Below are 27232 nucleotides of genomic sequence, written 5' to 3' on the forward strand. Positions count from 1 at the left end.
AGGAGTCTCGAAGTAGCCGGTCGGCCTCGACGCAGAGGGAGACTCACCAGGGAACCTCCCAGACGGGGCCGAGGGAGGACCCCCACCAAAGGGAAACATCTGGCGTCAGGTCCAGCCGTCCCACGCGAGGGGACCCACGAGACATGGGCTGCTATCAATGTGGCCAACCGGGCCACATACGGGCCCAGTGCCCCAAGCTCCGGGACAAACTGAGCAGACCAGCCCCACACCGGGTCAACTTGGTAGAGACCCAGCAGGATGAGGGGCAGTGTTCGCAGGGAAGGGGGGCTGCCCACGTACCCCCTGCGAAGGAGGGAGGGGGGCCCCGGGCTGTCCCCTCCGAGGGGCTGGATGCGCCCAACCCTGAGTTTTGGGTTTACAGGGTGGGCACAGGGCTGCCCCTCCGGAGCGAGTGCCTTGTTCCCCTGGAGGTAGACGGGAAGGAGGCCACTGGGTACTGGGATACGGGCGCAGAGGTGACGCTGGCCCGGCCCGAGGTGGTGGGCCTAGATCGGATGGTGCCCAACACCTACCTGAACCTGAGGGGTGTGATCGGGACCCCATTCAGGGTACCTGTGGCGAGGGTACACCTAAAGTGGGGGGACAAGGAGGGCCTCAAGGACGTGGGGGTGCACCCGCATTTGCCCACGGAGGTGTTAATGGGGGGGATCTCGAGGACTGGCCCAGTAACACCCGGGGTGCCCTGGCCGTGAACCGTAGTCAGAGTCGGCGCAGGGCTCTGCACCCTGACACCAGGGAAGGCACTCCTCCCGGGGCACCGGACCCTGACCTGCTGGGGAGGGAACGCCCAGAGACAGGGCGCAGAGAGGCTGTGGCCCCAGACCCAGCCGGTGAGAGAGAGCAGATTCCCGCCCCTGCCCCAGCGGCTGAGTACCAGGCCGCGGTGCGGGAAGACCCCTCCTTGCGGAGGATAGGGGACCTGGCCAGCCTCGGGGGGGGGACAGACCAAGGGACGAGGTGGCCGGAAAAGGTTCCTGTGGGAGAAGGGGCTCCTGTACCGAGAATGGGCTCCCCCAGGGAAGATGGAGTCAGGGGGGATCAGGAGGCAGCTGGTGGTACCCCAGGAGTATCGCCACCAGCTGCTGTGCCAGGCCCATGACATTCCCCCCTCAGGGCACCAGGGAGCCTGGCGTACCCAGCAGAGGCTGCTACAGAACTATTACTGGCCTGGGGTCTTTGCCCATGTCCGGCAGCACTGCCGCTCCTGTGACTTCTGCCAGAGGGGGAGGAAGGCCCGGGACAGGGGGGAGATGGCTGTAAGGCCCGGGCCCCGCCCCGAGGAGCCTGTCCAGAGGGGGGCCAGGGTCAAAAGGGGGGCTCTGAACCGAGAGAACCCGAATCACAGCCCCCCAGACTGGAACGTGGGGAGAAGGCCCTAGCCCCGCGTGCACCCCAGGGGTACTGGGGTGGGGAAAGGGCGCGGGCGGCATAAGGCTCCCCCCCGGCAACCTGCCAGTGCCTTCGAGTCCCCCCGACCTACAGGGGGGCAGGAAACTGGAATGACCCGGGGTGACTCTTTCCCCAGAATGGGGGGGACCCTGGGGCCTCTGTGGGAATGTAGGTGGGTTCGAACTTCCCCAGGTCACTGGCTGGAGTGACCCCGCTCAGTTCGGTCTCGAAGGGGGGAGAGGTGTGACGAAGTGGGACTGGTCGCACTGGGGGCTGGGTACAGTTCCTAAGTATCTAGCAGCAAATGCCTGACACTCTGTCTCCTAGCAACTGATGGCCCGGCCCCTCCCTGCAAAGGTGCTGGCTTAAAGGTGTTGGAGACAAAGGGGTCAGGTGACCTCCTAGCCTGGAAAAGAAGCTGAGCAGAGAGGAGGGGCCAGCGGGGGGGGCTGGGCAGACTGGAGTTGGCTGAAGAACTGAGGGGAGCAGGGAGACCGAGCTCTGATCCCCGGGGGGGGAAGGGGGCTGTGAGGCCCCCAAGATGGACCTAACCGGGGGAGTCTGGTTATCTGTGCCTGCAAGACCTGTGTTGGACTGTGTTCCTGTCGTCTAAATAAACCTTCTGCTTTACTGGCTGGCTGAGAGTCCTGGTGAATCGGCAGGGAGACCGGGGGTGCAGGGCCTGGCTCCCCCACACTCCGTGACACCTCTCCATTACAAACTGGACAGAGGCTACCCAACTCATGTCATATAAACAGCCACCAGATGGGAACAATGCTTGGGGCCTGCTCCCCCACTCCCTTGTGGGGCCATTAATGCCTGTGCGTAGGGAGGATCATACTTGGCTATTAAGATCTGTTAGCATTTTTACCCTCTTAGCGCAGGTGTGCAAGACTTCATGAAGGGCAAGGCAATGGGGGATCAGGCCTTGCTTTTTACTGACCTGTTGAATCTCTTGACCTAAAGTGAAAATCCTGGTAGCCTGTGACCCTGCTCATGAGAATCCCAGTCTGATGGAAGGACGCAATCCCTAAAACAAACCTCCCTTAATTTCCAGGAGCCTTTCCACTTGTTTGGGCCTGATTCACCATTGCCAGACACCTTGGGCCTGATTCACACCTGCACAAATGCTCCTTTACACCACTTTGACTTTAGTCAGGGTGATGATGTCATTTACATACACTTTCTGGCTCCACTGCACTGCCAGGGCCTCAGTGCAATTGAGAATCAAGCCCTGTGGGCTTTTACCCCTGGGCAAAGTGGCTAAAGGTGTGAGTGAGTGGGGGTTGCAGTGATTGACACATGCTCTGTCCTGGTGTAAATGATGAGGGCCTGAAGCAAAGCCCATTGAGGTCAATGGAAAGTCTCTCAGTGACTCAGGCCCTGAGGCAGAAGCTCTGGTCAGTGTGCTGGGGGCATCTGCCATGGGGCCAATGCCAGCTTGCCTGGAGGTTCCAGGTGCTGGCTGGGATGTTCCAGCTTGGAGCACCAGGCCCCGCTACACACCACAGCTGATCGCTGGCCCCAGCACGCAGGGCTTAAAGCATAACTGGCCGAAAGGGGGTGTGATCCTGGCCAATCAAACCTCTGCAGCTCCAGCAGGGGCACTGAGTGCACACAACAGCCCAGCCTCAGCCTCCTCCCACTGTGCCTCAGCCCCTCCCCACACCTCAGCCCCCTGCCCCCTCTGCCTCAGCCGCCCCCCACAACTCAGCCCCCACCCTCTCTGCCCCAGCCCCCCACTCTCTCTGCCTCAGCCCCACCCCATCCCCTCTGCCTCAGCCTCCTCCCACTGTGCCTCAGCCCCTCCCCACACCTCAGCCCCCTGCCCCCTCTGCCTCAGCTGCCCCCGCAACTCAGCCCCCCGCCCCATCTGCGCCTCAGGCCCCCCCCTCCTCTCTGCCTCAGCCCCACCCCATCCCCTCTGCCTCAGCCTCCTCCCACTGTGCCTCAGCCCCTCCCCACACCTCAGCCCCCTGCCCCCTCTGCCTCAGCTGCCCCCCACAACTCAGCCCCCTGCCCATCTGCGCCTCAGCCCCCATCCCCTCTGCCTCAGCCCCCCGCTCTCTCTGCCTCAGCCCCCTGCCCCCTCTGCCTCAGCTGCCCCCCACAACTCAGCCCCCCGCCCCATCTGCGCCTCAGCCCCCCCTCCTCTCTGCCTCAGCCCCCTGCCCCGTCTGCCTCAGCCCCCCCTCCTCTCTGCCTCAGCCCCCTGCCCCGTCTGCCTCAGCTGCCCCCCACAACTCAGCCCCCGCCCATCTGCGCCTCAGCCCCCATCCCCTCTGCCTCAGCCCCCCGCTCTCTCTGCCTCAGCCCCCTGCCCCGTCTGCCTCAGCGGCCCCCGCAACTCAGCCCCCACCCTCTCTGCCCCAGCCCCCCACTCTCTCTGCCTCAGCCCCACCCCATCCCCTCTGCCTCAGCCTCCTCCCACTGTGCCTCAGCTTCTCCCCACACCTCAGCCCCCTACCCCCTCTGCCTCAGCTGTCCCCACAACTCAGCCTCCCGCCTCCTCTGCCTCAACCCCCACTCTGCGCCTCAGCCCTGCCACATTCCCTTTGCCTCAGCCACCCCCATGCCTCATCCCCCTGCTCTGCACCTCATCCCCCCCACCTCAGCCCTTCCCCTGGGCCTCAGCCCCCTCCCACTCTGCCTCAGTCCCTGCCACACACACTCTCACTTCAGCCCCCCTCTACCCACACCCCTGCCTGAGACCTGCTACCTCTTCCAGCCCTAGGTGCCGTGCAGGGCATGTTCCCCACTGACACTCAGCACAGCCTGTTTTCTGCCCTGAGTCCCCACTGCCCTGCACCGTGTCAGCACCCCTAGCACCGGGTGTCAGACACTGTCACTTCCACAGTGGCCCCACAGGGCCGGGCTCCCTTGGGTCCCTCCCAGAAACAAGGGCTGTGTTTTGTCCCACACAGATGGGGTGGAATCTACATTGTCCTAGTGAGCCTGTCTCCTTGGAGCGGTCCTGGGGTCCCTCACATCTGCCGTACTCCCTGTGGAGTCACACAGCATCCATGGCTGCAAGCCAAGGACAAGGCTTGAAGACCAGGGCAGGTGAGTCTTGGACAGAAACACCCAGGGCCTCAGAGACAGGAATAAACCAGCCCTGTCCAGCCAGCTTGGTTCTTGGCATGGGCTCTCCCCTTCCTCTCCTTTGAAGATCCCCATCCCTTCCATTACGCCCTGCCTCAGCCCAGGCAGCACTGGCTGCAAACCTTCTGAGCCCAGCAACACTGCTTCAGAGGGATCGCTGCACCGAGGGTCCAGGGGCTCCCTCTCCAGAGGCACACATGGCCTTGGTAGCACTCCCAGCCCCTCCAGAGCCCCATGACGCAGAACATGTCCGCCAGGACACACTTCACCTCGAGGGGACAGATGCCATTTCCAGGGGAATTGTAGTTTCCATTTTTTGTCTCCCTAGAGGCTGGGCCACATAAGCAATTAATGACCAAGTCTGCCACAGCTCCCAGCCAGCGCAGGTCCTGCTTTAGCTCTAGTGGCTGTCACTCTTAGGATCAGAGCTGGCGCTAGCAATTGCTTAGGCCCTGAGCAGCTCAAGGGGGTCTCCTATTTGCTTTTCATTATGTGTTGGGGGGCGGGGGCAGAAATATTCCTGCTTTAGGGCCTCCAATGGGCTCGCATCGGCACTGTATTAGGACAGATTGTCCTGGGTTCAAGCAGGGTTGGAGGTATGATAGCTTCAAACATCCCTGTGGGACTATACAGCCCAACTGCATGATGCCTCATTCATCCGCACAGCGTCTGCATCGTGCTGGGGAGGAGACAACACCATGTGGTCAGCCACCTTTGCACATCACCGCTATGTTGTCCATGCGTCAGTGGGGGACTCTGAACATCAGCTTTGGAATTACTGTGCAAGGTCTCTGCAGATCTGAGAGAAGGCAGGGTCCCTGACATGAGTAGCTCCCAGTCCAGAGGCCCAACATACAAGCCCAGCAAAGGGAGATGGGGGCCTTGTAAAGCTTTGGATTAAGACACTGTGTGCAGCCCTGTGATTTGCTGCCATTATTTACATGGGGGGGAAGGTGGTGCTTTGCCCCAGACTCCTTGAATAGGCTGTGGATACAGTAATTATTGCTGTTGCAGACAATGTGTGTAACAAGCCAAATGCCCCCAAATGAGCTACTGCTCCTGGGGAAGGGAAAAATATTGTAGCTACTGGCTAGTGCATATGGATCACCACTGCCCTCTACTGGATGGGCTCAGAACAGCTCCGCTGGGAGTCATAGGCCCTATAGTGCTAACAGAGATTCTCCTTTAGCCCCAGGGGCAGGGCCTGAGCTTTAGGAGCAGCGGGAGCCAAGTTCCACCCCTGGTCTCGCTGTGAGGTTCTTGCTGGCCCTGGTGCACAGCACAGTGACAGCTGCGCCTCCTAAGTGCTCCTAGGTTTGGTACAATACCCTGCCCAGCTCACTTCATCCCACTAACACTTCCCATTGCAGCATTTCCTGGGGCATCCTCCAGGCTCTTCAGTGCTAGCCCCGCCCCCACCATCTCATTGCATTTGCTTCAGTCTGTGCACTGAGTTGCCCTTGGCTCAGATTTCCTCCAGATTCTGCATACACATGGAGTTCATTGGTGCCAGGCAGCAGCCTCGGTAGTGTCTGCACCAGGCAGCACCTTTCTCCTCCCTGGCATTTCACCAGCCCCTGGAAGCCCATTTTGGATGAGGGGGGGCAACTTCCACAAACTGGGCTCACCTGAATCCTTCCCACGACATCAAACAAACCCCGCTCTGCCACCCCTAGCAATCCTAGGCCAGTCTTTGCCTGTCATCTCTGGGCTTAAGTCCCATGAGTTTTCCCTCTCTGAATCCTGTTTGACAGAGAGATTCTTTCAGACAGCCTCCTTTGTGCTTTCCTGACACACATGCCTGGGCTGTATTTCCCAGCTGAGCCCCAAAGTACCAGTGCCACCTGCAGGCTGGCGGGGAGCCCACATCCACCCACTGCCAATGCCTTTGGATGGAGGCTTGGGCAAATAACCTCCCCATCCTCCCTTCCCGTCTAAACTCCTTCCGTGAATTCATCATGGAGCAAAACGCCCATGGAATGGGACAAGTCAGCACACAGCAGTGGCTGCAAGCCAGGAAAGCCGCTGCCTCCTGGGGCCCCTCTGTTCACTCTGGCTTTTTTTAAAAGACCAGTGATCCAGGGTCCTGTGTATGAGGGGATGGCACAACCCCACCCTTTGAACTCCTTCCTGCAAATGCTGAGCAGAGACAGGGTGCTCCATGATTCAGCTCATCCAGGAGCTAGCATGCTGAGTTCACTGTCCCTGCAGCAATGTCCATACACCAGGATCTGTGATTCACTGTCCCCATCAGTAACTCCCTTGGCATGGTTGGTGCTGCCAGAATTCATACAGCACATATCAGTAACTGCCCTTGAGTCTCTTGTCACCACTATGATATCCCCAGAGGCATCAGTGCAGTTATTCCTGAATTACACCACTGGCAGAGAGGAGAAGCAAAATGGGGAGTCTACAGCTGTGACAGAGCTTTCTATAGCACATCCACATCTGATTCAGTCACAAATCATTCTCATGTAACGAGCCCCTCTGCGGGATTTGAACCCCTGACCTTCAAATCCACAACAAAATCCTCTACCACTTGAGTTTGAGTAAATCTATTAGCTGGTCTCAGAAGTAGCTTCTTATCCTGAATGTGCACTGATCACTAGAGGAAGATGTGACCCACCTTCCAAGTGTGTTACATTCCCAACAGCTGATTCCGAGATGGGGCTACTCTAGCGGTAATCCAGGAACTCCCAGGAGTATTGTCAGGTTGCAATGGGTTTCAACTGTATGCAAAGTGTGGTGCAGTAGTGTTGTCATTTCACAACCTCGTTGCCGGTGAGCCCATGATTGTAGCTGCAGGCATGCATAGATCTATATGCATTTGCACCCAGGTGTATCTGTGGGGGCATGCAGATTTTGATGCATTATGCTGTAAATGCACGGGAAGCTGCATGAGTGTCAGGCTAGCAGCCTACTTGTCTGCATTGCAAGGAGGTCTGACCTCCCCTGAGTATAGGTGAGCCATCTGCTGCACACTGCCAGGTGTGCAGGATCAGTGCTGGAGCCAGTCCTGCGTGCCATGGCACAGGCCCCAGCATGTCTGTGTCGAGAAGTAACCTTGATGCATAGCAGGCTGAGTCTCAGAGCCCTGGAATGGACCCAGCCAGGCGTGTACATCCCCTGCCCCCTGGCATGCTGCCTTTTCTGCATCTCCAGCAGGGAAGGGAGTGCACAAGGAAAGGTGAAGGCTGGAGAGAAGCCGCTAGGGATGGTGGAGATGCTCCTCTTTCCTTCCAGAGGGGAAAGCTGGGGGTATAGAATCTGCACAGAGCTATCTGCTGCTGAGACAAGCTTCCTGCTACTTCGGCCGAGGCACCCAGGGGGCGCTCTGCTCTCTTTGGTTCCCCTGGCAGGGTTACTGCATCCGAGGTTCCCAGTTCTAGGCTCGGCGAGGGTAATGCGCATGCTGGGAACTCTGCGCACGAACGCAGCCCAGAGTCTGTGAGTTTCAGGGGACTGGAACCTGGGCAGGCTGATGGCTCTGGGCTGAAATGTGGGATGTGGAGACCTCACTGATTTTCAATGCAATTGTGCAGTGGGAGTCGCTAAGCAAAACACCAGCAAGTGACCCCGGTGGGTTGGAGTGAAGGAGACAGGGCTGGCTCCAGGCACCAGCGGAGGAAGCACGTGCCTGGGGTGGCACATGCTAAGGGGCGGCAGTCCGGCCATTCTTGGGGCGGCACAGTACAGGCGGCCTTTTTTTTTTTTTTACTTGGGGTGGCAAAAATGGTAGAGCCGGCCCTGGAAGGAGAGGTTCATCCGCCCCCTGCCGGGCTCCAGACTGTGCATGCAGGGAGACAGACCAGCAAGGGGAGAATACAATCTTTGGTTACAGACTGCCTCTGGCCAAGGCTGAAGAGGCACAGGCAGAGTCGGGGTGCATGTGCAGGTGGGCTCATGTGTGGGGGGGGCATGTGTCCCAGAGGAGAGCAAATGTCGTTCTTGGGCAGAGACTGGTTGTGAATCCAGCTGGATCTGAACAGCGTGCGAAAGATACTGTCACGTGCTAGCTCTGGCATTTGCTAGTGGCTTCCCTGTCTAGTGGATTAAGCAGGGCAGGGACATTTGAATCCCAGCTGGGCGACTGATTTGCTGTGTGATGTTGTGCAAGGCACTCCCCCCTCTGTTCTCATCTATAGCACGGGTGTGATCCCCACCCTGCAGGATGCAGGGACAATTAATTGTGACGCACTAGGCAAGCTGCATGCTGCAATGACAGAGCCCCCCATTGCTGGGGCTGGGATGGAGGAAGCTACCACATGGGACACTGTTAGACAAAAGGGCCAAATATATGCTTAGGTCAATATGTGCTCATTTTCCCTGCTTGCTTTTTGCCTTGGTTACCCCCGTCTAAAGTTACATGGACACAGGATCTATGTAAAATGTATACCTAAAAGGGAATGAGTTAAACAGATGTGCCTGCTCTTGGGAGGGGAACCATAAAAGAAGGAATGCGGGGGAGAGGGGAGGGGGAGGTGAATAGAGGGCCCCTAATTTCTACCAGACACAAACTTAAAGAATGCATAGGTTAGCAGAATTAAAGAACGCATAGGTCAGCAGAATTCGACACGCTACATTGTTTGGTCGTAGGTATAAAAGGACATGCTTTTTGCCTGTATGACGTGCTCCTTCTCAGGCACGAGCCGAGAAAGACACCCGCTCAGCTGACTGAATAAAGAATCTGGTAACCGTCCTCCTGTCCTTCCGTGCCTCCTTGGGGTAATTGGGAAAGCTCCAGGGAGAACGAGCCTATTTGGCTAACAAATGGCGACTCCGCCGGGACTTCTCTCCCTGTAGGGGGCGCTCGACCGGCGGCCGAGGACGACCCAGGAGAGTGGCCACCTCGGGCTGTGGTTTGCTCGAGCTCCAGGTCGCCTCAATCGGCCGGGACGGCTGCGCCCCCTCTATAGAGAACGCCACAGGCCACGGAAGCAGGGTGGACGAAGCAGAGGGGAGTCCAACGGCCGGACGCGGCCACTCCAGGCGGTAAGTGCGTTTGCCTGTCGGGTTTGATGTATGATGCCTAACAGGAGCGCCCCTGCAGTGTAGGTTGGACACGGGAACCCTCTAGGCAGCACGTGCATGGGATAGTCGACTGCAGTATGCTATGTGTTATGTCAAATGTGTAATGTTCCTTGTTAAGTAATTACTTGCCAATGACTAACTCCACCAGCCCGTGGGCTGTTCTGGACAATTACTGGGACTTAGAACAACCCCAGGGGTTGATCCTGTTTTTAACTATAGTATTCTTGTTTTTTTCTATTAATGTTATATTGGAGACCGAAGTTATAATCACTCGAGCAGACTGTTAGGAAACCTGCGTATGAAAGGAGTGAATGCCACTGAGGTCTGGGACTTAAGCTGATCCTAGCCGCACCAAGATTTCTGCGAAGGGAAACCTGATGACCGGAAAATCTTGAACGCAAGGGGGGTCAGCCGAATCTCGTGACCCAGTGGAAGTCTGGATGAATGATACTCCTTCTTTTCTTTCCCTCTCCTTAATAGATCAGGTTAAAATATAATGGGGTCCTCTCAAAGCACCTTTCCTGGGACACCCCTAGGGTGTATGTTGAATAATTGGAAAGCATTTAGACGCCAGGCTGATTATGGCATTGTATTATGTAAGGACAATCTTATAAAGTTCTGTACTCTGGAATGGGCAACACTCGGGGTGGAATGGCCCGAGGGGGGAACACTCAAACCAGAAATCGTACAAGCTATGCATAGCACTGTAACCCAAAAAGGCAATTGGGATCAGTATCCTTATATAGATATTTGGCAGGACCTCGTGGCCAACCCCCCCCCATGGTTGCAAAAATGTAAAACACGGACTATTAAAACTCTAATGGCCCGTGCCCCCGTTAGGAAGGCCGGTACTCCTGTTAAGAAGTCTTGTCCACCAGCTGTAATTCCCTCTGCCCCTGATCCTATGCCCCCTCCCCCTCTGTATCCCGGCCTCCCGGTCCTGGCAGCCCCAATAAAGGGCCCCGCTAACGGCAGTATTCGAGACCTTAATCTCGGCCCATAATCCTACCTGGGGCGATATGAGAGTAGCTCTAAACACCCTACTCACTGCCGAAGAAAGGCGTTTAGTCCTCTTAAAAGCCCGTGAACAGCTAGAAGAGACAGAAAAAAAACCCAGCCAAGCTGGCAGAATTATTGCCAGAAAGCCCTCCTGATTGGGGGCATGGTAGCAATGACTTAGATAAGCACCGCAACTATGCCGCCGCTGTAGTACAGGGCATGAAGCGCTGTATTAGAAAAACGCCAAATTGGGCTAAGCTGTATAATGTTCGACAGGAAAAGGGTGAGAATCCAGCTGCCTTTTATGAACGTCTGTGTAACACTTGTAAGAAATACACAGACCTTGATCCGGACAGTGCCAATGGAAAGCAGGTGTTGATTCCCCTCTTCATTGGACAATCTTATGAGGACATCAGGAAAAAGTTGCAAAAATTGGAGGGGGCATCGGGTAAAAATATAGGGGAGCTTTTAGAGATTGCAATGAAGGTTTATGATCGCAGAGACGATGAGGAACGAAAGAAAGGGGCCCGCGTTTTGGCACTGGCCCTAAGGGAGGGAAATGAGGAGAAGAGGGACAAGGCTAAAGGACGACCGGGGCCACCGGGTAAGAGTAGGGGAAAGGGTCCCCGTTTAGGGCGAAATCAATGTGCTATCTGTAAGGAGGAGGGACATTGGAAAAACGAATGCCCCCGGGACATGCCAAAAGGAAAAGAGTACACGGACAGGGTTTTTCCCTCCCCCGTTTACTACAACGGTACAGGACTTTCGGGAGAGGGATCTTCCCCATAGGGGGGCCGGGGGACCCAGCGGCCCCTCCTGGCAGCACAAGCTGCCAGCTTGGATCCCACGGTAAAAATTAAAGTGGGGGGCCGCCCAATTGAAGCCCTAATCGATACTGGGGCTACCCTTAGTTTACTCCCCCTCAATAAGGCTCCCCGGGGTAGAGCTCAGGGACGTGCTGTTGTTCAAGGGATTGAGGGACAGACTACAGCTTTGGAGAAAACTCTCCCTCTCCTAGTAAAAGTCGGGGACCAACAGATCTCTCACCAGTTTGTCTGCAGCCCCTCCTGTCCCATAGCGCTGCTCGGACGAGACATCCTTACTAAATTACAGGCGGAAATCTCGTTCGAGAACGGAACCATAGAAGTTAGACTCCCGAAGCGGCAAACCTCTAACTACCAGATGGCTCTCATAAGTGCTAGAAATCACTCCTCGGAATGTCAGGAGTGTGCCGAGAACCAGCTGCCGGGGGTTAACTCTGAAGTTTGGGCGGAGGGGGGAGGGGCTGCCCGAGCTAAAAACGCTGCACCGGTGCATATATTCCTTAAGGAGGGAAGCAGCCCGGCCCGAATTCGACAATACCCCCTTAAGTTAACCGTTCGGATCGGGCTGAAACCTCTGATTCAAAAGTTCCTGCAGTGTGGATGGCTAAGGGAAGGCACATCCCCGTACAATACTCCGATAATGGGAGTGCCTAAACCTAATGGACAGTATCGATTGGTCCAGGACCTGAGACAGATTAACAAGCTAATAGAAGCCCCCTACCCAGTCGTCCCAAATCCCCATACGATTTTAGGCCAAGTACCTAAAAACCACGGCTGGTTCTCGGTCATAGATTTAAAAGACGCCTTCTTTTCCATTCCCCTTGATTTAGAATCTCAAAAGTTGTTTGCCTTTGAATGGGAGGATCCGGATACCCACTACAAGGCCCAATATCTCTGGACCGTTGTCCCACAGGGGCTTACCTGTGCGCCTGAGATTTTTGGCAGCCAGCTAAAAAGGGATCTGGCCCCATTTCTAGCTAACCACCCTGCATGTAACATAGTGCAGTATTGTGATGATCTACTCTTAAGTGCTGAGACAGAGGCAGCCTGCAAGGAGCACACTATAGAGCTCCTTAATTACCTTGGGGAACAAGGATATAAAGTTTCAAAGGAGAAAGCTCAATTAGTTAAGCAGCAGGTCACCTTCCTTGGGTACCACCTCTGCCAAGGGAGCCGTAGTTTGGGTAAAGAACGGATCCAGGTTATACTTGATAGCCCTCAGCCCCGGAATCCACGAGAATTGAGGGCATTTCTGGGACTGACTGGCTTTTGTCGACTTTGGATCCCTGACTATGGGGGAAAAGCCAGACCACTATATGAGTCCCTGACTAAGGAAGGTTTGCTTCACTGGGTATGGACCAAGGAAATGGAAAAAGCATTTCGAGAGCTTAAAGAAGCCTTGGTTCAGCCTCCTGCTCTAGCCCTCCCAGATTCCCGAAAGCCATTCACCCTATACGTACATGAAAGGGGAGGGGTGGCAGCTGGAGTCCTGTGCCAGAGGTCAGGACCAACCTGGCGACCCATTGGATACTATTCAAAAGTTTTGGATCCCGTCGCCAAGGGATGGCCTGCCTGTTTACGGGCCGTAGCAGCGACCGCCCTCCTCGTACAGGAAGCCGAAAAATTAACCCTGGGTGGAGATACTGAAGTTGTGGTCCCCCACGGGGTGCCTCAGATACTGGGAACTGGTGCGGGGGAAAAGCATCTAAACCCCAGTCGACATACTAGATATGAAGTGGGGCTCCTGTTAGCTCCCAATCTGACCTTTAAGACAGTCAGTTCCCTTAACCCAGCCACCCTACTGCCCGATCCCCAGGCCTCCTCTGAGGCCGGTCCTATTCATGACTGTATTGAAGTATTACAACAAGAGACCAAACCCCGATCTGATCTTTCAGACCTGCCCTGGCCTAACCCCGATGTTGAGGGATATGTCGATGGGTCTAGCTATGTGGTAAATGGCAAGCGATTTACTGGGGCGGCGGTGGTGATTAAGGATAAAGGGATACACAAATTTAAACTCAGCCCCAACTTATCTGCTCAAGCAGCGGAACTAGTGGCTCTCACTGAGGCTCTCCGCTTGGGAGCCGGGAAAACCCTTAATTTGTATACTGACAGTCGGTATGCCTACATGGTAGTGCATGCACATGGGACTCTGTGGAGAGAACGAGGGTTCATTACGGCCTCAGGCCAAAAGATTGCACATGGGAGCCTCATTAAAATGTTACTCGAGGCCCTAATGCTCCCTCTCCGGGTTGCCGTGATACATGTGCGTGCCCATGGGAAAGCCCCAGAGGCCGAACAGCGGAGGTATAATCAGCTTGCTGATCAGGCCGCGAAGGAGGCCGCCCGGGATGGGACCCTATGGCTCCTCATGGTTCAGGACACTGAGGCTAAGACCCCTCCTCCCCAATACACAGCCGAGGAGGTAGGTCAAGCCCAGGCTGCGGGAGGCCGGCAGGTTTCCTCTGGATGGTGGAGACTGCCTGGGGAGAGGTTTTTTGTCCCCAGGCCAGTACTCCAGGAAATCTTCCGGCTCTTGCATAAAGAAGGACATTTGGGGTCTGGGGCAATGGTTGATTTGGCCGCCAGATCCCTTAAGGGGCTGGGTATGCACATGGAGGCCCAGAGAATTGTTAATAACTGTGCCATCTGTCAGCAAACAAACCAGAAGGGATATGGCCCTCCTGCCCCGATGGGAGGCCGACCATGGGCTATGTTCCCTTTTCAAAGGTGGCAAGTTGACTTCGCTGAGGTGCCCCCTTGCAGGGGCTATAAATACCTGCTTGTATTTGTTGATCAACTTACCGGATGGGTGGAATGTTACCCCACCCGGCATTGTCAGGCCCGGGCTGTCACCAAGGCCCTGGTACAAGAAATACTTCCTCGTTTCCATCTCCCCGAAGTAATTGAATCTGATAGAGGAAGCCACTTTGTTTCACAAGTGGTCCAGCAGGTGTCCCAGGCTCTCGGCATACAGTGGAAACTACATACACCCTGGAGGCCGCAGAGCTCGGGTCAAGTGGAAAGGATGAATAGAACTCTCAAAGATACTCTTACTAAAATATGCACAGAGTCTAACTTAAAGTGGCTCGACGCTTTGCCACTTGCCCTCACCCGCATTCGAAGGGCCCCGCGAAAGGGTCTTAAACTTTCACCCTTTGAGCTGGTCTTTGGGTTTCCTCCCCGAATACTTATCCCAGGGTTTCGGGAGGACGTAACCTGGGAAGTGGGAAATGACTTATTATGGAAACAGGTTTCCGGGTTGCAATCTGTTTTGTTACAGCTGCATCGATACGCGGCACCTTTCCAGGCCCTTCCCTTGGACCAGACCGTGCATCCATTCCGGATCGGTGACCAGGTCCTCCTCAAAAAGTGGAAGCGCGACCCTCTCACGCCGAGGTGGGACGGTCCACACACTGTTTCGCTCATCAGCCAGGCCGCGGTTAAAATTCTCGGGAGCGACAAATGGACACACCACACACGGGTTAAGCGGTTCCTGAGTCCGGACCTGGAGACCGACTCAACAGACGAGGACACCAGCCCTCTGTCCGCCCCGGCTCTGGAGGCCCGGGGTGGCACTGGCGAAGACACCGTCTGGGAATATCAAGGATTTGACGGACTGAAAGGATTGTTTAAGAGAAAACGATAATGCATTTACTATTGATACTATTGTTTGTATATTCACACTGTTACTCTGATTGGGAGAATAGGTTTGTGCAACTAGGGGAGACAATAGCTAATTCCTTTAATCTTAGCAGCTGCTGGGTTTGTGGGGGTCCAAGGGATTGGAATGAGTGGCCTTGGGTAGCCCAGCCAGTGCAAGCTAAATGGTGGCTATGTATCAGCCAATAAAGGCTGAGGATTGGGGACCATAAGGCTCTCAAATTGCTTTTTAGGGGGGAATTGTTAGACAAAAGGGCCAAATATATGCTTAGGTCAATATGTGCTCATTTTCCCTGCTTGCTTTTTGCCTTGGTTACCCCCGTCTAAAGTTACATGGACACAGGATCTATGTAAAATGTATACCTAAAAGGGAATGAGTTAAACAGATGTGCCTGCTCTTGGGAGGGGAACCATAAAAGAAGGAATGCGGGGGAGAGGGGAGGGGGAGGTGAATAGAGGGCCCCTAATTTCTACCAGACACAAACTTAAAGAATGCATAGGTTAGCAGAATTAAAGAACGCATAGGTCAGCAGAATTCGACACGCTACATTGTTTGGTCGTAGGTATAAAAGGACATGCTTTTTGCCTGTATGACGTGCTCCTTCTCAGGCACGAGCCGAGAAAGACACCCGCTCAGCTGACTGAATAAAGAATCTGGTAACCGTCCTCCTGTCCTTCCGTGCCTCCTTGGGGTAATTGGGAAAGCTCCAGGGAGAACGAGCCTATTTGGCTAACAACACCTGGGACCAAGCTGCTGTGAGGAAAGGGCAAGGGGGTGGTTTAGTGCCAAGGCCTCGGGGCTTTAGGCAACCCCAGGACCCCTGAACGGAAATGCAGCTCAAGGCACATCTAACTCTGCATGGGACTCCCTGCAGCACAAGGGAACTGCACCCTTCAGCCAGGCATGTGGCAGGAGATGTGATGCATTGCCCATGGAGTGAAGGTGCTGACAGCCCAGATCCTCCCAGATTTCCCCATGAGACGTCACCTTGGGGCCTCCGGCACCCACTGAGACTGGAGCCAGCCCAGGGGAGCATGTATGTGAGAGGGGCGTGAAGCCCACTCTGCCAGAAGGAAGGGTCTGGCTCATGGACAGCGCGTGAATCGCCCGTTGGGGGAGGCTGGTCCCCAGCCCCTTCCCTTTTGCTCAGGCCCTTCCCCTTCCCCGCCTGTTCTGCCCCCTCCCCTGCTGGAGCCCAGAGCACCCCAATGGCGGCTGTCCCCCCGCAGCCCCAGGCCGCCCCAGCACCTCCAGTTCTGGGAACACTGGGTGGCACGGCCCCCAGTGCCCCCAGCCTCAGAGCTCCAGGTGGCACAAGCACTAGCTGCAGACACTCCCCAAGTCCCTGCCACAGGCCGGCCAGCACCAGCCTGGGCCATGGGGGAAGAGTGAGAACTGGAAGCAGACAAGAGGGGGCCGGAGGGTGGAGTGTGGGTGGGGCCACGCTGGGCTGTTTGGGGAGGTGCCGCTTCCCCCCCGGTCTGTGATACCCGCCGCCCAGGGGCTGGTTTCATTCACCCTCCCCAGGTGGGAAGACTCCACCCTGCCCAATTCCAGCCTGAGGGTCGGGGAACCATCCTTTGATGAGGAACATGACTGCAAGCTGTTTGGAGGAGGGAGCCTCCTTCTGCTCTGTGTCTGTACAACGCCTAATGCAGGGGTCCATGGCTGGAACTCGTAGGCTCTACTGCAGTACGGATAATGCATACGCTCCGAGGAGGCACTGCTGGAGCCAGGACCAGTGTTTGCTGTGGGACAGCAGGGGGTGTGGCACTGGCAGGGGAAAGGGAGTGACTGCAGGCCAGGGCATTCCCCAAGGGAGCTGGGGAGCAGGAGTGAGCCCAGGGTGACTCGCTGCTTGGGAAAGGGCTGGACCAGCACAGAGACTCGCTCTGGGGACTGGGAGAAGAAGGATCCCAGTGGCCCCTGGCGTCACAGCCACTGTTTTCCTAAGGAGTCTAGAGGTGAACTCCTGCTGCTCTGTGTTCGACCAGACGGCCTTGCCCTAGAGCACTGCATGGCTGTTGCCCCTGCCCTGGGGGCTCCAGGGAGCAAGACCTGACAGGCTGGGAATGTGTAACAAGCCGCTAACCCCAGGCAGGTAGAGCTGGGACCAGCAGGCTGATCTTTCAGCTCTAACTATACAGGGCTTTTCCATGTGGCTAGAGGAGGAGAGCGTCTGCAGCTGACACTGGAGTTAAAAACCACACACGCACCCCACCGTTTCTCTACCTCTACGCCCCCTTCCCCCCCCCCCACGTCTATTTTCTCCACTGGCTGAGGTTGTGCAGACAGTGCAGGTTGTTTTTCAATTCAACTCCATGTGGTTTCATTTGCCTGCTGTCAGGGATGGGGGAGAACCCCCCTTCTCCCCCTAGGGATTGCACGCCGCTCACCCTGCCAAGGCCCAGACATAGGAGACAGGCCCTCAGCCAGAAGGCACACGCAGAAGCCATTAGCGCAGGGAGCTTAGAACAACATGCAATGAGTTTCTCTAGCATAAACAGCGCTGTCTCTTACCCCAGCCTCATGATTCAGCCTCCCTGGGGTGGAAGAACAAATAGGGTGATAAGGAGCAGGGCTGCGAGGGGTGGACTGAAGCTGAGTCTCAATGCAGGACAGGCATCAGGAGGGGAGGGGGAGCCAGGTGTTCTGTGTAGCTGTCAAACTGCAGGCTTGGGCTCCTGCTTCCACCGCTGGGGCACAGAGCGGACAGGGGAAAAGGCACCTCTGAAATAATACTGCATCTGGCTTTCCAAATTCCTCCATTGGTGTCGCTCTGATCATCTTCTGACTTGGCCTTGGCCTCCTTAGCACACCAGAACCCCTCCTCTCCATCTCCAGTCTAAATGGAGCAGAAAATGACAAGGCTCCTTTGGTTTAGCAACAACAGCAGTCTAGCAGTGCCTACTTGGGGAGCAGATTTCTGACTGCAGAGCAGCCTTTAATCGAATGGGCAGAGACAGAGCAAGATCCAAAGGCTGGCAGACAATTTCACAGGGAAGTACGGCTCACGGGTTTAACAGAGAGGGCGATTATCCACTGAAACAGCTGACCTGGGTGGGTTGGTGGATTCTCCATTGCTTGGAATCTTTCGATCAATGTTAGATGCCTCCTTCTACAACATATGCTGTAGCCCAGCCAGGAGTTATGGGTTGGATGACTGGGGGAATGTTATGGGCTATGCTACGCAGGAGGTCAGATGAAATTATCAGAATCACAGGAACATAAAATCCAGCCTCTATGGGCCCTTGTTATGCTGCAATCTGTGCACTGGGATCTGGAGAGCAAGTCAGTGTTGTTTATAAGTGGATTAAATGTTGCTGATTTTATCTAGAAGAACAGAAAAGCGGCCATACTGGGTCAGACCCTGGTCCATCTAGCCCAGTATCCTGTCTCCCACAGAGGCCTGTACCAGAGCTGCGGGAGGGTGGGGGGGGATATACAGAACAGGGCAATTGTGGAGGGAGCCACCCTGTCTTCCATGCCTGCAGTCAGAGGTCACCTGAAGCATAGGGTTGCATCCCTGACCGTCTTGGCCAATAGCCATTGAAGTGTTGTCATGCATCTCTTTTTAAATAAACTGGCCTAGTACGAGGCTTGGAGTGGCAGACCATGACCTGGATTCCTGGTCTCTCCTGGAGTAGACTCTGGGGGTAGGGTGACCAGATGTCCCGATTTTATAGGGACAGTCCCGATTTTTGGGTCTTTTTCTTATATAGGATCCTATTACCCCCCACCCTCTGTCCCGATTTTTCACACTTGCTGTCTGGTCACCCTATCTGGGGGGCAGCAGAGGAATTGGAATTTGATTTTTAATCTAAGCCTCTCTGGAATAGACTCTGACACAACAGCTGTTTTGCCATGGTGGCATAGGTAGCTCTGAAACTGAGGTGCCTTTGTTTTCCACATACTGTACCTTTAAATGGATAAGGACTCTTGCCATCTGCCAAGAAAGCAGCCATGTTGTTTCCAGAATTGCTGCAGGATGCTACTCGGGAGACATGCATGCTGTGCTCGCTTGTGGACAGACTATAGTTTGTTCATTCACGTCCTGTATTTACTGTAACCGAAGCTAAACATAATTCAGACTGAAGGTGTATGGTTGATCCAGGTGGCTGGAAGGATATGTGTCTCAGGGGAATGGACTTTTGCCATGATGCGGGAGCTTGGATGACAAAATAAAGTTCTGTGTGATCTTGGACACTGATCTATCACCCATGGGAGGGAGGGTTATAACTCTGTCAGGAGCTATTATACCACTACAATGGGTAGGGACAGATAGATGATAACACCTCACTCTTATCAGTAGATCTCAGAGCACTTGGGGGGGGGAGGGGGGGATATCATTATTCCCATTGTACAGATGGGAAAACTGAGGCACATTACTTGCTCATGGTCACCTAGCAGGCCAGTACTGGGAATAGAACCCAGCTCTCCTAGGCCAGTGCTCTGTCCACTAGGCCACACTTGTCTAGATAGATAGAGCAGAACCAGACTGCATTCCAGGAGTGCACAAGAGTCCAGAGCATGTGGGGTTTGGATGCCACTACCTGTCTGGTATCGCAGCAGCCATTCCTAGGAACACTGGGACTGTTCAGCTTAGAAAAGAGGTGACTGAGGGGGGATATGATAGAGGTCTATAAAATCGTGGATGGTGTGGAGAACGTGAATAGGGAAGTGTTATTTTCCCCTTCACATAACACAAAGCCAAGGGTCACCCAATAAAATGAATAGGCAGCAGATTTAAAACAAACAAAAGGAAGTACTTCTTCACACAGTGCTCCATCAACCTGTGGAACTTGCTGCCAGGAGATGTTGTGAAGGCCAAAAGCGTAACTGGGTTCAGTAAAGAAGTACACAGTTCATGGAAGATAGGTCGATTGCTGGCTATAAGCCAAGATGGTCAGGGATGTAATTCCATGTTCTGGGTGTCCCATGGCCTCTGACTGCCTGATGCTGGGACTGGACGACAGGGGATGGATCATGTGATTATTGCCCTATTCTGTTCATTCACTCCGAAGCACCTGGCATTGGCCACTGTCAGAAGACAGGATACTGGGCTAGGTGGACCTTTGGTATGACCCAGTATGGCTGTTCTTATGTTCTTATTTTCACCTGCCAGGAGTCAGGTCCTCACTGAATTTTGAATGCCACTTGAAATGGATGCTTTTATTATTGTCATTACACTTTATTTCCGTTGTGGCAGCGTGACAGAGCTGGGCACGTAGGATCCAGTTATGAACATCATATTGTTCTGTGTGCTGAACACACGTCTCAGTTAGGGTGTCCTGCCTCACAGACAGCCGTCCTAGCCAGGAAGGGGCTCGACACCTCACAGAAGGACCATCCCAAGGAAGCCATCAAGACAGGACTCTAGGGCCATTGCCTTTGTATGACTCTCAATTGTTAGCCCAGCCCATGGACCAATGGGCTTCCAACCATGATGCCTGAAGGTTGGGGGAGAACAAGATCCCCATCGCCACCCTTAGGAGGACTTGCAGGAAAGTGAGAGCAGCCAGGACTCTATCCAGCCTGGGATGCTGACATACCTTGGACTGGCTGGGAGGTGTGAGATCAGACGTGGGTGGGGTGTCTCAGGACTTCTCTTTCCAAAGCTCTGTAACGCGGATGCTTTCAGAGTACGGTCACTGTGGGCCTTTGCTAAGTGTGTGGGCCTTGCTTTCCTGCCACATTGTCCCTGAAGGGGTTCAACTTGCAGCCCGTTGCGCTCCCAGCCCAGGTGGAGCTCTGAGGGGTTGTGACATCTCTGACCATAGATGCTGGAACTAGGGGTGCTGGGGGGGCTGCCGCATCCCCTGACCTGGAGTGGTTTCCATCATATACAGGGTTTGCAGTTTGGCTCAGTGGTTCTCAGCACTATACAAACTGTTCCAGCCCCCCTGTCTCTGACACTGATTTAAGGATCTAGGGCAGCTGCGCAGCAGCAGGACGGGTGTCAGACAAGAGGACTGAGCCTGGGAGTGTGCTAGGAACAGTGACTAGATTCTGGCCTGACCCAAAAGGCCTGGAAGCACATGGGACCCCGACTGGTGACTGTACAGAGTGGTACAGGCCAGGCTGTAACAGGTAGCACCTGGAGGACCCCGTTTGACAGAGAACAAAAAGACAGTCCCTGCTCCAGAAAGCTGACAATCTAAACAACCCGCTGTCCCCAGAAACCGCCTGTGGGAATCCATGTGTCTTTCCCTGCGCTCCCTTAGGCTGGCTCCTGATTCTCGAGGAACTGCTGCCCTCTAGGGGTACATCTACACAGCAAAGGAAAACCTGCAGCTGGCCTGTTCCAGCCAACTCAGGCTGTTCCATTGCTGTGTGGGTGCCTGGGCTCAAGCTGGAGCCCGGGCTCTAGGACCCTGCCCACACCTGGAAGTCTACACAGCAATGAACAGCCCTACAGCATGAGCCCCATGAGCCCACGTCCGGCATGGCCAGCTGCGGGTTTCGCTTTGCTGTGTAGACGTAACCCTAGGAAAAAAGCAGCATCGGTGTAGTTTGACTTTAATATTGATGGGGGGCAGCTCCAGTCAGTCCAACAAGGCTGCGCGTGTGGGGGGGGGACAAGTTCCACGCCTGCCTGAGGCTTGTAGCTGGGGGGGCAATGGCTCGCCGCCCACCCCCACCCTCTTCCTCCCAATCTACACCCATGGGGGGGATTTTTTGAAAGCTCCTGTGAACCATTTGGAGGAGCTGTGAGCAGGGGAGCAGCTGTAGAGGAGCCTTTGCAGGAATCCCTCTCCCTGGAGGGGCAGGTTTCCACTAGAGAGGCCAGGAGCCATGTGCACTGGCTGAGACTGGGGCACAGAGATATTTGATGGAGATTCAAGCATCCCACTCTCCAGGTCTTAACCCCTCGCTTGTTGCTCTTTCTTTGACTCCACGGCTCACAGAATTATAGCAGTTTGAGTTTTCCCTTTGCAGCAAGCACAGTGGATTTGCCATGAAAGCACAAAACTCTGGGGCTGAGCAAATATAGAAAGCAAGCAAGGAAGAGTCGCTTTCCAACCCAGTTAAGGGTTCACATCTCTCTGACTTAAACCTCCATTCATTTACCTGGCACATCATGTTTCTTTCAGCCACTCCTCCAGTCTTTGGGGCAGTAGAAGTAGATCCACATTGCCTTTGCTAATTGCTGAGGTGAGGATGTTTGTGTGGGAACTAGAGCTAACGCTGACTCCCTCCCAAAATGTTCTCTCCCCCGGTTGCAGCTGGCAGGTTAACTCATCGGAAGCCTGCATGGTACAGGCGGATATTAGTTTCCCTGTCATCTTCCTGCCATGGCAGGTGTGTGGTGTTGTGCTGATGATTTTGCAGTAGGAGAATCCAGGAAGAGAGAAAGCAAGACCCTGATTGTGTTAAACCCAGGCCACCAAGCTCAGATCCACTTCTGGGGCTCTGGCTACTCTACAGCTTAAAACAACATAAATTATGTCACCCAGTGTGTGAATTAGCTGCTCCCCTGAAAGAGCAGCAAAGAATCCTGTGGCACCTTGTAGACTAACAGACGTTTTGCAGCATGAGCTTTCGTGGGTGAATACCCACTTCGTCGGATGCAAGTAGTGGAAATTTCCAGGGACAGGTATATATATGCAAGCAAGAAGCAAGCTAGAGATAACGATGTTAGTTCAATCAGGGAGGATGAGGCCCTGTTCTAGCAGTTGAGTTTGCTTGCATATATATACCTGTCCCTGGAAATTTCCACTACTTGCATCTGATGAAGTGGGTATTCACCCACGAAAGCTCATGCTGCAAAACGTCTGTTAGTCTATAAGGTGCCACAGGATTCTTTGCTGCTTTTACAGATCCAGACTAACACGGCTACCCCTCTGATACTTGTCCCCTGAAAGACATTCTTTATGCCGGTTCAAGCGCTGCTGTGGATAGCGCTATGTGGGTGGGAGAGCTTCTCCCATTGACAGAGCTACTGCCGCTCACGGTGACTAGAGTAATTAAGCCGACAGAAGAGCTTTCTCCCCTCGGCTCAGAATGGCTACGCTGGAGAGCTTGCAGTTTGCAGCCACCACTGTAAGCTCTCTAGTGTGGCCATAGCCTGGGTCTGAAGTCCAGTGGTGTTTGCATGGGGTGGGGGTGGGAGTGATTTGGACCATGCTAGAAATGGGGGTGAGGCACAATTTGGAAATTTGGATGCAGGTCGGGATTCGGGGATGTGTGGCTCTGGAGCCAGCTCCAGCACTGCAGAGAGTTTAAATCAGGGGAGTTTTGATCCAGGTTCTTCTTTACCTCCAGTAACAGCGAAGGGAACAGCACAGAAAATGACTGGCTTGAGATTATGTCCTGAAGGATAAAGATCCTCTTGTTTCCAGTGATCTGGCAGTGGAGAATGGAGAGCAAAAGAAAAGGGCTTCAGCCTGGCCAGAAACACACATCCTCACAGCACCTCCCCTGCTAATGTTCCTGGACCCCTGCTTGTCCTGCAGTGACAGCCCTAAGGCCCCGACCTTGAGCGCACGGCACCTCTCCTTCGTGTGACTGGTTTGAAACTGGGAGGCAGGGTCTGTTCTCACCTGAGGAGCTGTTTTTCCTGGGCTGCACATTCCCAGCAACAAAGTGGTTCCTGCCTGGAAAAGGAAAGAAAAGGAAGTCCCCAGGCCAAGCAGTCATTTGGTGAAGTCTATTGAAAACAAAAGGCCGGATTCTGCTCACATGCTGGTACCACCCCATTCATTCCTCCTTATTTACACCAGCCAGATCCAGCCAAAAGGGAGCCAGACCCCTGCTGGTGTAAATTTGGGGACAACCGTCAAAGTAAGTGGAGCACTATGGAACTACACAGACTGGGGATTTAGCCCAGATTGTGCCCCCTCCCCCTTCACCTTTCCAAGTTTAGCAGCTGGTTCCTGTTGGGCCTCTCTCCTTTACAGGAGTAAAGCCATTGCAGCCAGCTGTGGAAGAGGAGAATTGGATCCTTTCCGAGCAATCCCAGGAAGTGGTTCTCTGTGGGGGGCTGGATCTGGGAAGCAGAAAGAAGTGAGCTCTGTATATGATCTAAGTGGCTTCCCCCTCCCCTTGCCGCTTAGCGAGGCTGGGAATATGAAATCAGTCCACGTCTTGAACATGAAGGAGAGGGGGTGGGGGGTGGGAAGGAGGCGAGAGCAACGCTCGTCTTTTGAAAAGCCTCTGGGATTGTTTGGGTTCCTTAATCCAGTCGAAAGAAGGGGGCAGGACTTTGAGCTGCCCTTAATCGCTTTTTCCTTTGCCAAACATCCCAGCGGTAAGAGCAACGCTGGGCAGAGTGCGAGAGGAGAAAAAGCTGGCTTGCAATAGCCCCCAGCCCCTCTGCCTGTGCCCTGAGGAAGCGCCAGAGCACTGGAAGGTGAGAGAAGCTGGCGCTCCCTCCCTGTGGCCCATCTTTTCTCCTGCAAGTTTGCAGCACAGAGAGGCGATCTCTCCTCTGGTGATTTTGTTGTCTCTCTAAGCTTAGCTGGAGCCTCCCCCCAGCTGCTGCAGGAGCCCCAGCCAAGTTAATGCAGAGAGCGACTTCGCTCCAGTTATTATTTTTGTTTTGCAGGGCCGTGCAGGGAGGATTGGCAGCGCTGATCTGAGTTCTCTCCCCCCGTCCCTGCAAGCTCAGCCTCCTCCTTCTTGATCCCAGCTAAACCTGGGCTTTATTCCGACCAGGCTTGGCACCAGGCCACTACACTTCTCGTGAGTCCCTGTGCCAAGGGGGCTTCTCTTCTTTTCTCAATGAGAGATCCTTGAGCGTCGGGTACGTCGGGGGGATCGGCTGAGTTCAAGAAGGATCAAGGGCTCTGCGTGAGCTCAGAAGCTCTGGCCCCACGGACGGACACGATGAGCACACGGCAGCTCAGCTGGATGAGATGCCTGCCAGCTGCCCTGTGGCTGTGCTGCCTGCTGCCTGAGGGGAGCTGCACCTGGAGCCTGGCAGGACTCCAGTACGCCAACCGAAGGTAAAGAGCGTCTCGGCAATGGCAAGCTATGCACATGCTGCTGTGGTCTAGTGGGTAGGGCACAGGGCTGGGCATCAGGAGACCCAGCTTCCGTTCTTGGCTCTGCTGCTGGGAGCCTTGGCCAAGGCTGGGTGGCTTGAATGCCCCCTCTGTAGAACAGCATTGTCCTCCTTTGTACAACTTCTGGAGCTCCACAGGGGTGATGTTCTTGTCCTCACCATTCTGCCATCAACCCAGTGGGGGGCTTGGCTCTAGCTGGGCCTGTGAAAATGCCCACAGATAGGAATAATGGTGGGAAGAGACCTGATCGGTGAATGTCTGTTGAGAGTAACAGGTGAGTGGCAGCTGGGCGCATAGGGGGCCTTTTGGCTCTGCATGCTGGCTTGGGTTGGCCTGTTGTGGGGCTCAGCTCAGTTAAGTACTTCCCAGCTTGTCTCTGCAGAAAGGCTTGGAGGGAACAATCTGCATCAGCTGAATTTCCTTTGGACGAGCCGGCAGGTTGGGGTTGAGGTATCTTGGCTGAGGAGCCTGGGGCTCACAGCTCCCAGCTCCAGGCTGCTGTCTATGATCTACTTGGTCTGTGGACAGACCAGGGCTGTTACACCAGCACCCCAGTCAGTGTGGGGAGCTCTTACTGAGGTCTGGGGAACCCTGGAGGAGTTGCTGGTTCTGAGCAGCATCCAGCTTTTGTGATGTTTACAGGAAACGTTTTGCTTTGGAAATATCTCCATCACTGGATCCGTAGGGCCTTCCGATGTCGGCTTGATCAGGGACACTGTGCAGAAGTGTTCTCTTTTCCCCTTCCTGTCCCAGGCAAACCCAGGAAGCACAGAGCAGTGCAAACCTTGGTAAAGATTCCACGTTAGAAGCAGCTTTTCCCAGCCCTGCTGAGTAGCTCGAGGCACAGCTTGGGCTGAGGGTGCAGGGCAGCTGTCGGCTTATTCCATGCAGGAACGGTCAGAGAAGCAACACTTGGCTCTGATTCCAAGCTTCTGGAGAATCATCCGGGGGGATTCAGAGCTGGGGTTTGGTTCAGGCCCTTCACTAGTAGTCTGATTCAACTGATTGTACAGCAAGAGGGTGGTAGGGAAACCTTACACACACACCCTCCTTAGCCCTAGCAGAGAGCTGGCCCTGGGAACACCCTGGCCCACTGAGTGCTGTGGGAGTCGTGCTGCTGCTGTGGGTGAACAATGCTGATGCTGGAGAGAAGCAGGACTCAGGGACAAGGGGCCTTTCAAGGTCTCTGCTGGGAACATCTGCAGAGAAAACTGGGCTGGGGTGAAGCAGCTCCAACCTGCCCCAGCCAGCAGATGCTTTCCCAGCCCAGTCGGAGGCCAGGGAGCTGTGGGGAGAGTGACTGAATAGCCACAGATGCTGTCTGCCAATGGCATGTGGGGGAAGGAGACAGCAGTAAAGGAAATGCACTGGATTCCCACCTTTTGTGGAACCAGGCCAGCAATGAGTGATGGTCCCTCCCCAGCCACGCCTTACCCAACCATGGTCCATGGCTTCTTTTGCTCACTAGTGCTGGGGTCTTGCTCAACAGCACGTTTGAACATTGGGCTGCTCTAGCCATGGGGCGTAGCTGTCATGATGAGCTGTGCCTTAGCAATCCCGTAGAGAGCTCAGATGGCTAGATCCAGACCATGATGGAGATCCACTTGGGACACTTATGATCCCTAGGTGGCTACTCTTGGGATAGAACAAGGTCTCCAGACAGACCTGTGCGGCTTCCCCTCCTACCCATCCCCTGCCCTGCTCTTTGCTGGCTGCCTTTGCCACATGCCAAGGGGAGCGCCTGCTCTCTGGCCTCGCCCACCCTGGGGAAGTTGTCTCCACAGCTTCTGGTCACTGACCTATTTAGGGCTGAACTGTTTAGCTGTTCCACAGTGGATGGTTTAGTTTTCAGGTCCCATGGGTTTGCCGTGGCAGGGCCTCCCTGCCGCATCCCCGATGGGGTCCATAGCTACAAAAAGGATGTGAGCCCTGCCAAATGCTGCCTTGCCCTCCCCTGGGGGACCCACAAACCTAGCTTGCTTGCAGGCTTCCTGTTTAATGATTAACCCCTGATGTCTAGCCATCTGACCCCATTCTCTGGGATGAGGAACCTGCGATAGAGGGGAAGGCAGTGCTGTCTAATGAATAGAGCAAGGGATTGGGAGCCAAAACATGTGGGGGTCTAATCTCATTTCAGAATGAATCATTTCCCCAGCCTGTGCCTCAGTTTTCCCATTTGTTAAAGAGGTGTAATG

At 54.8% G+C, this 27232-nt stretch overlaps 1 protein-coding gene across 7 annotated transcripts in view; it reads left to right on the forward strand.

The window, feature by feature from the left end:
* Positions 1-4230: 4230 nt before the first annotated feature.
* The window catches only part of EMID1 (EMI domain containing 1), a 127783-nt gene continuing 104781 nt past the window's right edge, over positions 4231-27232 (forward strand). For 3 of the 7 annotated variants that reach the window (XM_044990270.1, XM_044990271.1, XR_006573920.1), the window contains exons 1-2: positions 24108-24382; positions 24578-24977. In XM_044990270.1, coding sequence (XP_044846205.1) covers positions 24859-24977 — 119 coding nt within the window. In that variant the 5' untranslated portion in view covers positions 24108-24382; positions 24578-24858. Of the gene's footprint in view, positions 4474-23295; positions 23815-24107; positions 24383-24577; positions 24978-27232 lie in introns of those variants that run through there. The other 4 variants (XM_044990267.1, XM_044990265.1, XM_044990268.1 and 1 more) reach the window with 2 other exon arrangements.

Source organism: Mauremys mutica, chromosome 16, assembly GCF_020497125.1.
Source record: "Mauremys mutica isolate MM-2020 ecotype Southern chromosome 16, ASM2049712v1, whole genome shotgun sequence".
Lineage (NCBI taxonomy): Eukaryota > Metazoa > Chordata > Testudines > Geoemydidae > Mauremys > Mauremys mutica.